This window comes from Lissotriton vulgaris, chromosome 6 (genome assembly GCF_964263255.1).
Source record: "Lissotriton vulgaris chromosome 6, aLisVul1.2, whole genome shotgun sequence".
NCBI lineage: Eukaryota > Metazoa > Chordata > Amphibia > Caudata > Salamandridae > Lissotriton > Lissotriton vulgaris.
The window spans coordinates 1,274,928,885-1,274,942,671 of record NC_141694.1 but is presented as its reverse complement, the minus strand read 5'-3'; the positions used below and the strand labels follow the sequence as shown (position 1 = coordinate 1,274,942,671).

General features: G+C 45.8%; 2 protein-coding genes across 2 annotated transcripts in view; one reads left to right on the top strand and one right to left on the bottom strand.

Moving 5' to 3' along the window:
• TFB1M (transcription factor B1, mitochondrial) overlaps positions 1-13,787 on the top strand; it is a 500,646-nt gene that overhangs the window by 341,874 nt on the left and 144,985 nt on the right. The window lies entirely within an intron of this gene.
• The window catches only part of CLDN20 (claudin 20), a 58,010-nt gene continuing 56,176 nt past the window's right edge, over positions 11,954-13,787 (bottom strand). The window contains exon 2 of the mRNA XM_086925390.1: positions 11,954-12,902. Coding sequence (XP_086781516.1) covers positions 12,141-12,806 — 666 coding nt within the window. The 5' untranslated portion in view covers positions 12,807-12,902 and the 3' untranslated portion in view covers positions 11,954-12,140. The remainder of the gene's footprint in view (positions 12,903-13,787) is intronic.

The window sequence follows — 13,787 nt, the reverse complement described above, 5'->3', positions numbered from 1 at the left end:
GGTCCACCTCTCCTTCACCAAAGACCAACATCCGGTTTGATCAGTTGCTTTACAAATGAAGACCTACAACGTGGGGGAAGTTCTTGAAGGGAAAGAGCCTTCTATTTTTTTGCACAAAGCTCTTGATTGCCTCTGTCTTACACTGAACTGGAGTAAAGTCCTGACATATCGTTAACATTAATGTTCTTGTAGCCTTTAAGTGTTTGATACCTACTTTTCAAAATGTAAAAAACATCATACTAGTTTTTAGGTCGAGCCTGGGCCGAGTATGGACTTGAAGTGTCACCACTCTCCGTCTATATTTTTCATTGGCTTGTGTCATTGTCCTTCGTAAATGCTGCCTTCTGATTCATTAATAGGCTTGCTAGTACCTCCTTAGTATCGCCTTGTCTTTATTTCTTACCTCCCATGAGGACTGCCCCTTTTACTTCTGTTGTTACACAGTATGTTTATTTAGTCTGTGAGCACTATTCTTTAATGAGTTTCTGGTATTGCAGGCACAATGTGCTTTTCTGCTAACAGTCAGCGCGCCATGCGCGCTTTCACTTTCGAAGCATCCCAGGACAATTGTGGCTGTTTCTTTGCAATGAAATAGGTCTCGCATTTACGATAGTTTAAGCTATTGGCATTGTGACTGACAATAGCTTAAACTCTCGCAAATGCGAGACCTATTGAATTGCAATTACTTTTTTTTGTAAAAGTGCCCCATAGGACGCCTTCACTTTAATGTCAGTCACGCGCCTTTTTTTAGACGAGCCATGTCTAAAGAAAGGTGCACAGCCACTATTAAAGTGAAACCGCGGCATGGGGCACTTTTACAATAAAAAGCATTTGTTTGTCAACTTGGCAAACTGAGGCTTTTTTTTGTATAAGTGCCCCATACAGCGCTATACCTTTAATGTCGGCCGAGCCCCTTTCTTTAGACACGGTTCATCTAAAGAAAGGGGCGTGGCCAACATTAACTTGAAAGCTTGGCATGGGGCGCTTTTCCCAAAAAATGCATTTGCAATTTAATAGGTCTCATATTTGTGAGAGTTTAAGCAATTGGCTTTGTCATTTACAGTGCCAATAGCTCAAACTTTTATAAATGCGAGACCTATTAAAATTGCAAATGCTTGTTATACAATGGATTGAGGAGAGTGGCGGTGGAAAGGGGTAACTGAGTGGAGAGAGTTTCAGGAGTAACTTGCGCATCCATTGTCATGAGTGACAGTCTACAGGGTGGCCTACCCTTGAACGAGTCGTCTCCATGACGTTCCCGAGTATAGGTACTAAAAGCATTTGTAAATTACATAGATGCAGAAAGTTCTACAACTTTAGGCAGCATGGCTTAATTTACAAGGAATCATGCAATGTGAGTGTCCAAGTCAGCGGGGTAACTAAATAATGAGCCTACTTTGTACAAAATCTGGTTAAGGCACCTTATTCCTGGCCGACTCACAGTAATACAAAAGTCCTGCACCCCGAGGGGGCAGACTGCATGGTTGGAGCTCTCTTCTGCACAACAACATGAAAGAAGCCTACGATACACCTCTGACATCGGTTGTGAGATGCAGGTGCTATGTAAAGTCTGTGAACGGGGGGCAGGGAAATTACATTACATAAATAAAATAAAAAGCTACTTACTGTGTATCAGCCGTCGTCCTCAATTTGGTTCTCCTCTTCTCTTTGGCATCAGGTCCTCAGCCAACAACATTAACCAATCCTGGTGCATCTCTCATCCTATTAACCAGCATGAGAGAAGCGCCAGGATTGGAGGGAGTGGCCCCTGTCGGTGCTCCCGAGGGCACCTGCAACCTGCACTTGACCAGCTGTCTTAAGACAGCTGGGTTGAGATGTTTAAAAAGTAGCAAGACGGCCAATTAAAGAGAGATGCACACTTTAAACAGTGCCCAGGCATCCCTCTGCCCACCACTCCTCCCTGATGCCACTCAGCAGGCCCTTCCACATCCTGACTATTGGTTTCGGACGGGGTGACGAAACATGTTAATAAAGTTAATTCATCACCATTTTATTTTTTGTCTCTGGGGCATTTTAGTGGGGCATCGCTCATCTGCTATAATGGAGGTTGCTGCCCCTGCTTTTATCCCTAATTGAAATGCTTCCACTGTTAGAAAATTACAAGATTATATTCCCAGAATGTGGATCTTGCAAGTGCAATCCCTATTACATATACTATCTATGTTGTCCAATAGATCCGCTCTTCCCAGGCTGTGGAGGCCATCCCTTACATACTTTAGCCAACGGATGCAATGAACATGGTCAAGGGAAAGGCAATCCTTTAGAATATCCTTACCAAGGGCATTTTCTTTCTTGGCCCAAATCTTTAACCACAGTGCTTATGGACGAAACACCAGTTCGTCTGAGAAAAAAGCATTCCCCAGCTCTTGGTGCATGACGTAGGACAGGGGACACTGCGGTAATGAGATACCCGTCTCAGAAAAGTGTTTTCTGCAACTTGCAGACCCCCGTCCCAGTGTGGCCCCATATCTTGTTCCCATAACTAGCCTTTGCGATACATTTGGCTCTGTAAATCTTCAAGAGGGCCGCTATCAGTCACCCCCACTCCCCCCGAATCTAGACCAAAGTTAAAAACAGCTGCGGTCGCTCAGACCAGATCCCCCTTATTCCAGGTAATCAGGGGGGACCAACTCAGAGCGTCGTCAAACACTACTCCCAGGTAAGAAAATACATTTATCGTCTGGATTGACAAGGTTCCTATCTTAAAAATAAACTACTTTGCTATACATGATCCCACCTGCATGACAAATGATTTGCTGTAATTAACCAGCAGATCCAGGTTCTCCATGAAGTGAACAAGGGAGTTCAACAGAAGTTGTAGCCCCCTGGCTGGCCTCACCATGAGGACAGCATCATCTGCATATAGGAGAACCGGCATGCTGTGCTTGCCCACATGTGGGCAGTCAGCTCTTGCATCCAGGAGAGCCTTCTCCAAAGAGTTAATATATAAATGAATAAAGAAGGGGGACAAGATACACCCCTGGTGCACCCCTCTCCTAATATCAAACTTGTGGGTTACCTTAAGATCTTTTGAGTAGGTGACAATCGCTTTTGAGTCTCTGTAGAGGTCCCTTAAAAACAAACAGTGTCCCTGTCAATGCCAATAGGGGACCTCATCTGCCAGAGCTTTGGTCTGTTAACAAGATCGAAAGGTGAAGACAGATCCATAAAGTCTAGATGGATAAAGCGAGCCACGGTGTACTTGTTCAAAACCATATACAAGTTTAAACAGTGTTCCGCTGCGGAACGCTCTGGGCGGAAACCATATTGCACCTCGGTTAATATGTTATTTTCGTCTGCCTAGGTTTTAAGTCTGTCCAAAACCGTGGGACCCACCACGTTTACCACTGAATCCAAAAGAGAGATATGCCTATAGCAAGGAGTACTATCCTGATCTCCCTTTTTAACACCTTGGCTGCTAGAGGTTTTCCCCCCCGGTGCTGGATTCCCAGATCTACCATTGTTCATGACGAGCTCAGCTCGTCATCAGCACAGCTCAACCGTGCCTCATGACGAGCTCAGCTCGTCATGAGCATCGAAGGGGTTAAAAACTGGGACAATAGTCGATGTGGCCCAAGAATCTGGGCAACCAGCCTGAACCGATACATTAATGACTGCTGTCAGTACAGACAACTAAGTTTCCACTATTGCGATGTAAAGGTCTGGAGGAATCCCATCAGGGTCCGGGGACTTGGTTTTGGACAGTCCTATAATACCAGCTTTTAACTCTGAGCTGAACTAACAACCTCAGACTTGCCTTCCTCCCTTTCTTGACCTTCTGTCGACACAGTATCGGTCTGGAAAATGCCCTCGAAGTGGTTTACCCAGTCTTGCTCTAGCATGTGGGCATCCATTAGGTTGTCAGTGTCTCCTGCTAAAAATGGGCTATTAATGATGCTCCAAAACTTTGAGCTATTTCTCAGGGTACTGGCTTCTACTAGTTCTGATAGGCCTCCTCCTTCAGGGCAGACTTGCGCTTTGCTAGGGCAATCTTGTAGACTCTCCTAAGGTTCTTAACATCCACCTGGTCACCAGGCATCACTCCCAGGGCCTTTCTCAGTTTTCTGGAGATCCAAGAGCACTCAGAGTCAAACCATCTCGTCCTAAATGCATAGTGCACTCCCTTGGGGCCCCTAGTAGCTTCACTATGGCACTGAAAATACTCCCAAAGGCATCCATAATGTCTGTTGGGGTGACCTCGCTATCTGGGCAGATGGCAAACTCCTTGTGACACTGTATTAAAAGAGATTCATGAAACTTCTCTGAAACAATTTGACCCCACTTTAACCTCTTCCCACTATCCACTACTATTAGAGGTGCTCCCAAGGCCTCCTTGGTAGACTTGTTAACTCAGGGCCATTCTGTTAAGACACATATGGTATTATGTTCACTATGGGTGCTCGCCTTAACAGAAAAGGCCTTATTCAGGGGAGAAAATGGAGCGGAGACAAAGGTAAAATAAATAAAAGTCACAACCTCTCCCGATTAATGTTGGGACAATGTCAGTTTTATTAATTGCCGAGGTTAAGTGGAATTCATGCAATATGGCCTTAAGTTTGATTCCCTGAGGGGAATGTTCCATGTGCAAACCAGCCTCTTGCGCACAACCCATAGCTTACACCCCCAAGCTTAATCTCCTCACATATGAATGTTAAAATCCCCTGCTAAAAAGATGTTATGGTAGCTCTGCCCCCTTAGAATGATGTTCCATAATACAGACCCCAGCAGAGTTATATTGCATTCTTCGCTATGGGCAGCTCCAGCATTATAAAAGTTTAAAAGCAAAAGCATACCCTTTCCACTCGAAAGCAGCATCAACAGTAGGGTGGAAGAAGTGTAGAGCGAGATGTCGGAGCTACCTCGAACTGCTACTGAGACAAAGATTACAAGACCCCCTTGGCTCGTCCTACCCTAGAAGGGGTGGCTGGCTCAAAGGTTTTGTAGCCTTCGAAGTGAAATCTATTCTCCACAGCCCAAGTTTCCTGTAGGCATATCACATCAAAGTGTTTAACAAAGAGTAACTAGTCAGGATCCTCAGTCTTGCTCACAAGCCGTGCGATGTTCCACATGTTGAAATTACACCCCTTACATCTTTAGGTCCCGGGTCCAGAGGCCATGCCTCCCCCTGCAGTGGTGAAACGTCCATAGCCTCTGAGCCAGAGCACCGTCAATCACATCCCTCTAGTAAACTCGGTGGCGTGAATATATTTGCCAGACTTTTTCTTGTGGTCGCCCCAGGTCGACTCCTATTACACACGTTTTGGGACTACCCCTGTGGGTAGCTGAGTGAAGGAGAAAGGTAACTTCGTGCCCCATAAAAATATCCCAGCGGGAGTGCCACAATTGCCGAGTTACAGCTCCTATAATTAAATTGAACAACAGTACTTAAAATACGGTTGACCATAAAAGATTTATTAAAATTGATAATAACATAATCCCCAGCCCTAGCTTTCTTAGCTCTACCCATGATTATTTGGTTTTCCACCCTCAGCCCCGGAGCAATGTTCGAGTGTAGCCAGTGCCCCACCTTGTTTTTCAAGCTATCAAAGTCTTCCTTAATCTCTGGATCGAGGCAGGGCACATAGGCAAGGAGCAGGACAAGCGGGGTAGACTCTGGTGGCAGATGAATGGAACACAGACTCTGGCGAGGATTATTGAATTCACCTAGGATCGTCCAACTGTTATTGCTACACACTATCTCAAATACCTATCACCAGTGTAGGTCTCTTAAATATGTAGCTAGTGCCTTTATTACGTACTTTTTATTTAAAACTTTAAATACGACTTTTAAAAAACTGTGCAATACCAAAGGGTATGATGGACGGAGCGTTTGAGCAAATCAAACACTCACCTCCAGTCAACTGATCTGGGTTTAATCCATCACCATTCTTTAGCTCACTCCACCACCCCAGTTCAGACATGGCCATATGCAAATCAGTCTGACCCTGTGCCTCATGGGAACAGTCCAGCCCGAACTGCCAAGCCATGTCTTCCCTGGACCGGAAACGAGCATCCTGAGACCAGTTTCGGATTCATAATCCTCATCAGCCAGGCTATCTTGAATCCAGAGGTAGAGTGAGCAAGGGACCCACGTCTGAGCATACCCTGCCAACTTAGGGCGAACAAAGCGATACCAAAGGGGATATGATGGATGGAGGGTTTGAGCAAATCAAACACTCACCCCCAGCAACTGATCTGGGTTTAATCCATCACCATTCTTTAGCTCACTCCACCACTTTAGTTCAGATATGGCCATATACAAATCAGTCTGACCCTGTGCCTCATGGGAGCAGTCCAGCCCGAACTGCCAAGCCATGTCTTCCCTGGACCGTGGTGAGCAAAATAACGATGGATTAAACCCAGATCTGTGACTGGGGGTGAATGTTTTGCCATTGAGCAACATTCCGTCCATCAACTTGTGTGTTTTGCTGTTCACCCTATGTGGCAAGGGTATGCCAAGACGTGGGTCCTGTGCTCACTACGCCACTGGAGTCAAGCTATCCTAGCTGATGACGGCTGATAGCCAGAAACCGGTCCTAGGATGCTTGATTCCGGTCCAGGGAAGACATGGCTTTCTTCAGTTCGAGCTGGACTGTTCCCATGAGGCACAGGATCAAGACTGATTTGCATATAGCCATGTCTAAACTGGGGTGGCGTGGTGAGCAAAATAACGATGGATTAAACCCAGATTTTATCTTGTCTGTTTTTTCCAGTATACTTTGCACCATTTCCTTATTCCAGCGGCGGCTGGTAACATTTCAAAGTGGTGGCTGGTAAAGGTTTGGGGTAAATAGCGAAGCGTGGAAGCCCGATAAATAAGGAGCAAAAAAAACAGTTGATGGACAGAATGTAGATCAATGTCATACATTCACCCCAGTACAAGGATCTGGGCCTAAATCCATCGTTTTTTTGCACTCCACACCACCCTGGGTTAGACACTGGCTATATGCAAATCAGCTCTGACCCTGTGCCTCATGGGAACAGTCCAGTCCGAACTACCAAGCCATGTCTTTCCCAGACCGGATTCAAGCATCCAAGGACCGGTTTCTGGCTATCAGCCTGGATAGCTTGACTCCAGTGGTGTGGAGAGCCCGGGACTCACGTCTGAGTATACCCAGCACACTCGGGGTGAAAATTGCAAAAAACACAGTTGATGGACAGAATGTAGAACAATGTCATACATTCTCCCCAGTACAAGGATCTGGGCCTAAATCCATCGTTTTTTTGCTCTTCACACCACCCTGGGTTAGACACTGGCTATATGCCAATCAGCTCTGACCCTGTGCCTCATGGGAACAGTCTAGTCCGAACTACCAAGCCATGTCTTTCCCAGACCGGAATCAAGCAACCAAGGACCAGTTTCTGGCTATCAGCCTGGATAGGAGTCAAGCTATCTGGACTGTTCCCATGAGGCACAGGGTCGGAGCTGATTTCCATAAAGCCAGTGTCTAACCCAGGGTGGTGTGGAGTGCAAAAAAACGATGGATTTAGGCCCAGATCCTTGTACTGGGGTGAATGTATGACATTGTTCTACATTCTGTCCATCAACTGTGTTTTTTGCAATTTTCACCCCGAGTGTGCTGGGTATACTCAGACGTGAGTCCCAGGCTCTCCACACCACTGGAGTCAAGCTATCCAGGCTGATGAAGGCTGATAGCCAGAAACCGGTCCTTGGATGCTTGATTCCGGTCTGGGAAAGACATGTCTTGGTAGTTTGGACTGGACTGTTCCCATGAGGCACAGGGTCAGAGCTGATTTGCATATAGCCAGTGTCTAACCCAGGGTGGTGTGGAGTGCAAAGAAACGATGGATTTAGGCCCAGATCCTTGTACTGGGGTGAATGTATGACATTGTTCTACATTCTGTCCATCAACTGTGTTTTTTGCAATTTTCACCCCGAGTATGCTGGGTATACTCAGACGTGAGTCCCAGGCTCTCCACACCACTGGAGTCAAGCTATCCAGGCTGATGAAGGCTGATAGACAGAAACCGGCCCTTGGATGCTTGATTCCGGTCTGGGAAAGACATGGCTTGGTAGTGCGGACTAGACTGTTCCCATGAGGCACAGGGTCAGAGCTGATTTGCATATAGCCAGTGTCAAACCCAGGGTGGTGTGGAGTGCAAAAAAACGATGGATTTAGGCCCAGATCCTTGTACTGGGGTGAATGTATGACATTGTTCTACATTCTGTCCATCAACTGTGTTTTTTGCGAAAAATAAGGAGGGCTTTGGGCGGGGTGTCCTCCAGGATGTTATCAGTCTGAAAACCAAGAAGTGTAAAAAAGAAAAAACAAGACAGCAGGCCTTTTCCATCTCTACACCCAGTATGTGGAACAACATCCTCGTATTCATTAACACCATCCCAACAATGCTGCAATGTAGGAAAGATTTGAACACACACTTCTTTAAAGAATAGTACATCACAATGCCGTAAAAAAAAAATCACTAGCCAGCTACAGCTCCTACCACTCATTGACCGTAATAGTGAAACATATATGTATCTTGCTCGGATGTTTACTAATCCTTAGAAAGTGGTTGCGCTTATTTCGGAAATCTGGCACGGTTGACAGAACCCTTTCCTTCCTTCCCTGCGCATCTTGACTTTTTTCACGACCTGCAGCCCTTGGTTTCCAGCAGTCACAGAAAATCCATGACAGATGACAATTTAATCCCAAACAGTTTCAGAGGCTGGCCATTAAAATGATCGTAGTTAAAATCAAGGTCAATAAGAGACGTTGCATCCCACAAGAAAGCAGAGCAGAATATACTTTTCACAAGTCGAAATGTGCCACGCTGGTAGCAACTAATTCCACAGCACTGCCACTGGTGGAAAAGTACACAGATTGCAAAAAGTTCGAAATTGTTTAAAACGAAACTGCAAAGAAAATCTCATTTTTGGGGGAGATTTGTAGCAGAGATCACGCAGTGTATTACTAGATGGTAGACTATAGCGTATATTCAGAGCCAGTACCGTGGTCCCTTCCTAAAACAATACCCGGGCATGACAAGCAAGCAAAAATCATAGACATTCAAGGGCCCAGGCCCCACACACGTTAGTGAAAACACAGCCCGGGCATGTAAGAACAGTGGGGTTGCTGAAAGAATGGTCTGGCTTTCACGCTCTCACACCACAGCCCACCTTTTCTCCCACCCTACCTACCCAGTGTACATGCAGCTACTTCTTACCTGTGGCCAACAACAGCTCGTGGAGAAGGTATGCAGTGGCGGCCAGCAACGCACCCAGTCCTGAGAGCACCCCTGGTCAGTTAGATGGTTTTCTTTCACTTTCGCCAGGAGTCTGTGCCCAGTTCTGACATGGTGCTGCTGGGATCCAGTGCTGGGAAGGCGAGTAGGCGACGATGTCCCTATGGAAGAAGGAGGCTGGTGCTCCTCTTCCGCACCAGCTCAGCAAGCGGGCTCTGGTTCTAGGCTCCTACTCAGATCCAGCAAGCACGAGAGGGGCAAGGAGTAGAAGCCCACCCCCCAGTGCATGCTGACCCTTCCACCCCCCAGCGTCAGTCATAACGGGCTGCAGCCAATGCAGACGCTGCTTCTGCTGTCACAGCAGTACCTGGATTGGCTGGGGCAGGAAACTGCAACGCTCATCGCTGCGGCTATGACTGCTCCCGGGCTCCAGTATACTGGAGGGGAAGACTCTAGTGCACATGTCGGGCAGGCCAGAGATAGGCCGCCTTCCAACCCAACATGCACACTTGGGCCCCTCTTACTCTGATGAAGTGCCTTGTCTGTCAGTAATATGTCCCACCCCCTCAGGTCGGCACTGTAGGATTCTCAAGGGACCTGCCGCTCATGCCTGAAACTGAAACCGGCCAGCGGCAGAGATGCCTAACACATCCTAAAATGTTTAGGACTTTTAATTGCATTTAACTGGGGGCCAGAGAGAGCAAAATATCAAAATAGGATGGATGACTGAAAGAATGGATGCATGGGTGAAAGGGAGGGTGGGTGGATCGATGATGAATGAAAGGATAAATGGATGGGTGAGTGATAGGATGGGTGGATGAGTGAAAGAATGGATGGATGAATGAGTGAATGAAAGGATGGATGATCGATGATTGAAAGGGTGAATGGATGGGTGGATAGGTTTGGATATGGATGGGTATACAGATGGACGGAGGGATCGGACTAGTGAAAGACTGAAATATGGATGAAAGAATGAATCAATGACTGTAAATTTGAAATGTTGTGCATCAGCGGGTGGATGAATGTATGAATGGGTAGATGCTTGGTTCGAAGAGACAAGAGAGCTGATCTGGGGAGGGTTTTGATGACTTGTTTCACTTGCTTGGTGCCATAAGACTTTGTTTCTAAGTGGGGGTATTTTAATTTCCTGGATACTCTCTTGGCATAGCATGTCCATGTATTTAGTGATCTTTTCTCATGAGCAAGTTTAGATGTAGTGGCAAGTATGCTTTAATTCCTGAGTTGATACACTAGGAAAAGTTTGAATTACTCACAAATGTAGAAAACTTTCACAAAACTTTTGCTGGTAGTTTCCGCCTTGAAAACACATGGAAATGTACTTTCCCTAGGTGATTGTTCGTGCTCAGGTTGAGAACGAGAAACTCACACCCCGAGTGTTCATATGTAAGAGAAGAGGTTCCCTAAAAGGAAAATTATGTTATCGGAAGTCACACAGAAAAAGTTTACAAGTTCAAATGTGCTTGAATGTCATATTTCTGCATGCAGAAATGTATTCCTACAGAAAGGACCATGTATGTAATCACTCATGGGAAACTGAAAATAATGTACATTCCAGGAGTACTCCACGAATTCTTCGTGAATTCCTCAAACGCCAGAGAGAGTTATTCCAAATATAGGAATAAACTTATAAGAGTATCTTTTTTCTAGGCAACATTTTTTGTGAATCAGTCACGTAGTGATAAATGTCGATCAGAATGAATTATTGAACGGTTTAAAATAGTCGGAAATATGTGACCCTGTTAATCCATTTCAATAGTTATACATTTGACATAGCATGGCTCATGGACCAGGAAATCTGTTTACAATGCACTCTTGAAAGCATCATGTGTTGTTTAGACTTACAGCAAACCAAAATGTAGCTAAAAAAAACAACAGTTCAAAAGTTATGTTAAGGCCAAATTAGGTCTCCTATTTTAAATTTTGTCGTTTGTGCAAAGTGTGCCTCACAGTAATGCACTTTAATTCATGGGAAATAATTTGATTCACACAAACAGTAAAGTTAAATGTCAAGAACACCAGAAGAATGACATTTCACTATAAAGATGCAAGAACATCAAATGTTTGTGGAAACATGCTTGAACTGTGTCCTTTACTAGGAAAATCCCGCAGGTACACGGTGATGGAATCCTAGTACTTGGAATGTTATTGTGAGGCTGTGAGGTGGATCTGGCTTCTAAGCACGGCTTGTGAATATGGCGGGAGAGTGCAGTTTATCATGTGAAAAGTAATGAGTGAAGGCAATGGCATTATAATAAGGTTGCAACTCTCCAAAGTCTTTTCCTGAACTTTGTGTTTGATAATGATAGCTTCTTAATTTTGCATACATATATCTAATTAATGACTACTATGCATTTTTTACCTTCAAATTGATCACATTGAATGTTACAGATTAACCTCCCAACTTTGTGACCAAGAAATCTAAACTAACATAAAGCTTTTGTGGTTTAATGTTTGTCTCAGCACAGAAGCTTTACAAAAGCGGTGCACTGTTGCATGTCCTAACATCTTTTTTGTGTGAATTAAAATACACATATATGGTGCATGTCTGTATTTTCACATATATACAAATATAAGAACACATACATATTTACTTTAAATTAAAGGCACCCACCTTCATCTGTTCTCTTTTTCCCCTTGCTTCTCTTACATATAGCAGCTTTATTGAAAAATAAGCAGGACAATATATAGCAGGTTCGTTTGTTCTCTCTAGATTTATCTTTAGATACAAATGCATGAGCGAAAAATATATCTTCACAACATTTAAGTAAATCTCTTGCATGAATGTTTTTGAAATAAAAAAGTGTTATATCAATATATAATTTTTGATATTTAGCAATATTTAAAGTAAGCAAAGCCACAGCATACAGGTCCTCAGCTTGTCCGGGTCCCTGTGTTTACACATAGTCCTGCAGGTTGTAACCTACATTGCCATTTTCTGGGGGTTGCGTGGCGTGTTGAGGTTGTTTCTTGGAGGTGCATCTCCAGTCTTCTTGCTGCTTCCTGAGGCATGATGTGCAGAAAATCAGACCTGCAGCAAGTAGGAACCCTGCTGAAACAAATCCCATGTACACCGCTCCACCTGGTTCATTCTTGTTGCTCTCTGGTACCATTGGGTCCAAAAAACTGGAAATTATCTCTCTTGTGTACCATGATGTTGGTATCAGGCCGAAGACCCCCGCCAGGACAAAGCAGATGCCCCCAGCAAAGGCAGTTAGGCTTTTTGTCTCCCGGTCCCCTCCCAACCTAGTACACTTCATGCCAGCAGCTGAGATGAAGAGGCCAAAAGCGGCTAGGACACAGGAGAGGACCATGGTGGTCCGCGCCACCTGGATGTAAACAGGGAGGGCCAGGAGGGAGTACTTCACAGTGCAGCTGAACATCCCCGTGCTGAACCACGTGCAGTCCATCCAGAGCCCCTGCATCTGAGTGATGGCCGTGATGATGCTGGCACCCGTGTCCGCGTTGACCTTCCAGTTGGGCATCAAGGTGGCGGCGATGGCTCCAAAGGCTCCGAGCAGGGCAAGCAGGAAGGCGAGGATCTGCAGCCCCGCCGAGGCCATGGGGATTATCTGTGGTCACCGCCTGCCTGCTGCCCACTCCTCTCCGATGGAAACGCAGGCACCTGCTGTCGCTGATTGCTTTCAAAGCAAAGAGGTCTGTGAGGAGCGGGATGAAAGCGGTGGGTAGAGGGGGGGCCGGGAAAGAGAGGACGAAAAAAAAAAAGGAGTCAGAAAACCAAGATGAACAGATTGAGTCAAAAATCAGAGCGGCAGTCGCTAAAAGAGCGTCCAAACGCAGCCCTCAAATTAATGCGAAGTGGCGAACAACAGCTGAGCATCGAACAGCACTCTGGCGCCTGGGCTTTTTTTTTCTTCAATTTTGCATTCACAAATGATTTCCCCAAGCCAATATTTATAGAGATGGGATATATGTAGAAACCCTCCACCTACCCAGCCCTCCAACGCACACACCTCCCCTCCATTTAATTGCCACGCTATTATGATAGAAATCATCAAGTGCATTAAGCGAGTGACAGCTTGCGGCGCGCGCGCTCACACTCTGCATTACGTGGGTTTTGTTTCGGAGCAGGGCGTCTTGAGAGCTGAGGTGGCGCGAGGGGGCACGCCGCCGCCGACATAAAAGAAGCTAGCCGGCGTCCGCCGAGGGGCTCGGCGTTTCTTCAGAAACAAATCGATAGCCTGCGCTGCGTGCCTGGCGTTGCAGCCCAAGACATTAGCAGGTAGTGCACGCACAACAGAAGACGTGTGCGTGCCGCTGTGGACGAGGGGGCGGCAGATCCCGTGGAGATGCACGCCTTATGCTCTGAATTTCTGCAGCACTGGGTTATTTTTTAAAAGGTTGACACATTTTGGAAACGCTCCAAATGTAATTGTGCCTCTATTTCTGGTCTCTATTTGTCAGTTAAGGTACCGACGTTGGCATTTACTCTTAGTTCAGGTACCTTCAACTGTGCCTCAGTGGGATGGGAAAAAGGGGCACATTTTACACCTACACTCCAGTTCCAAATGTACCATTCTATA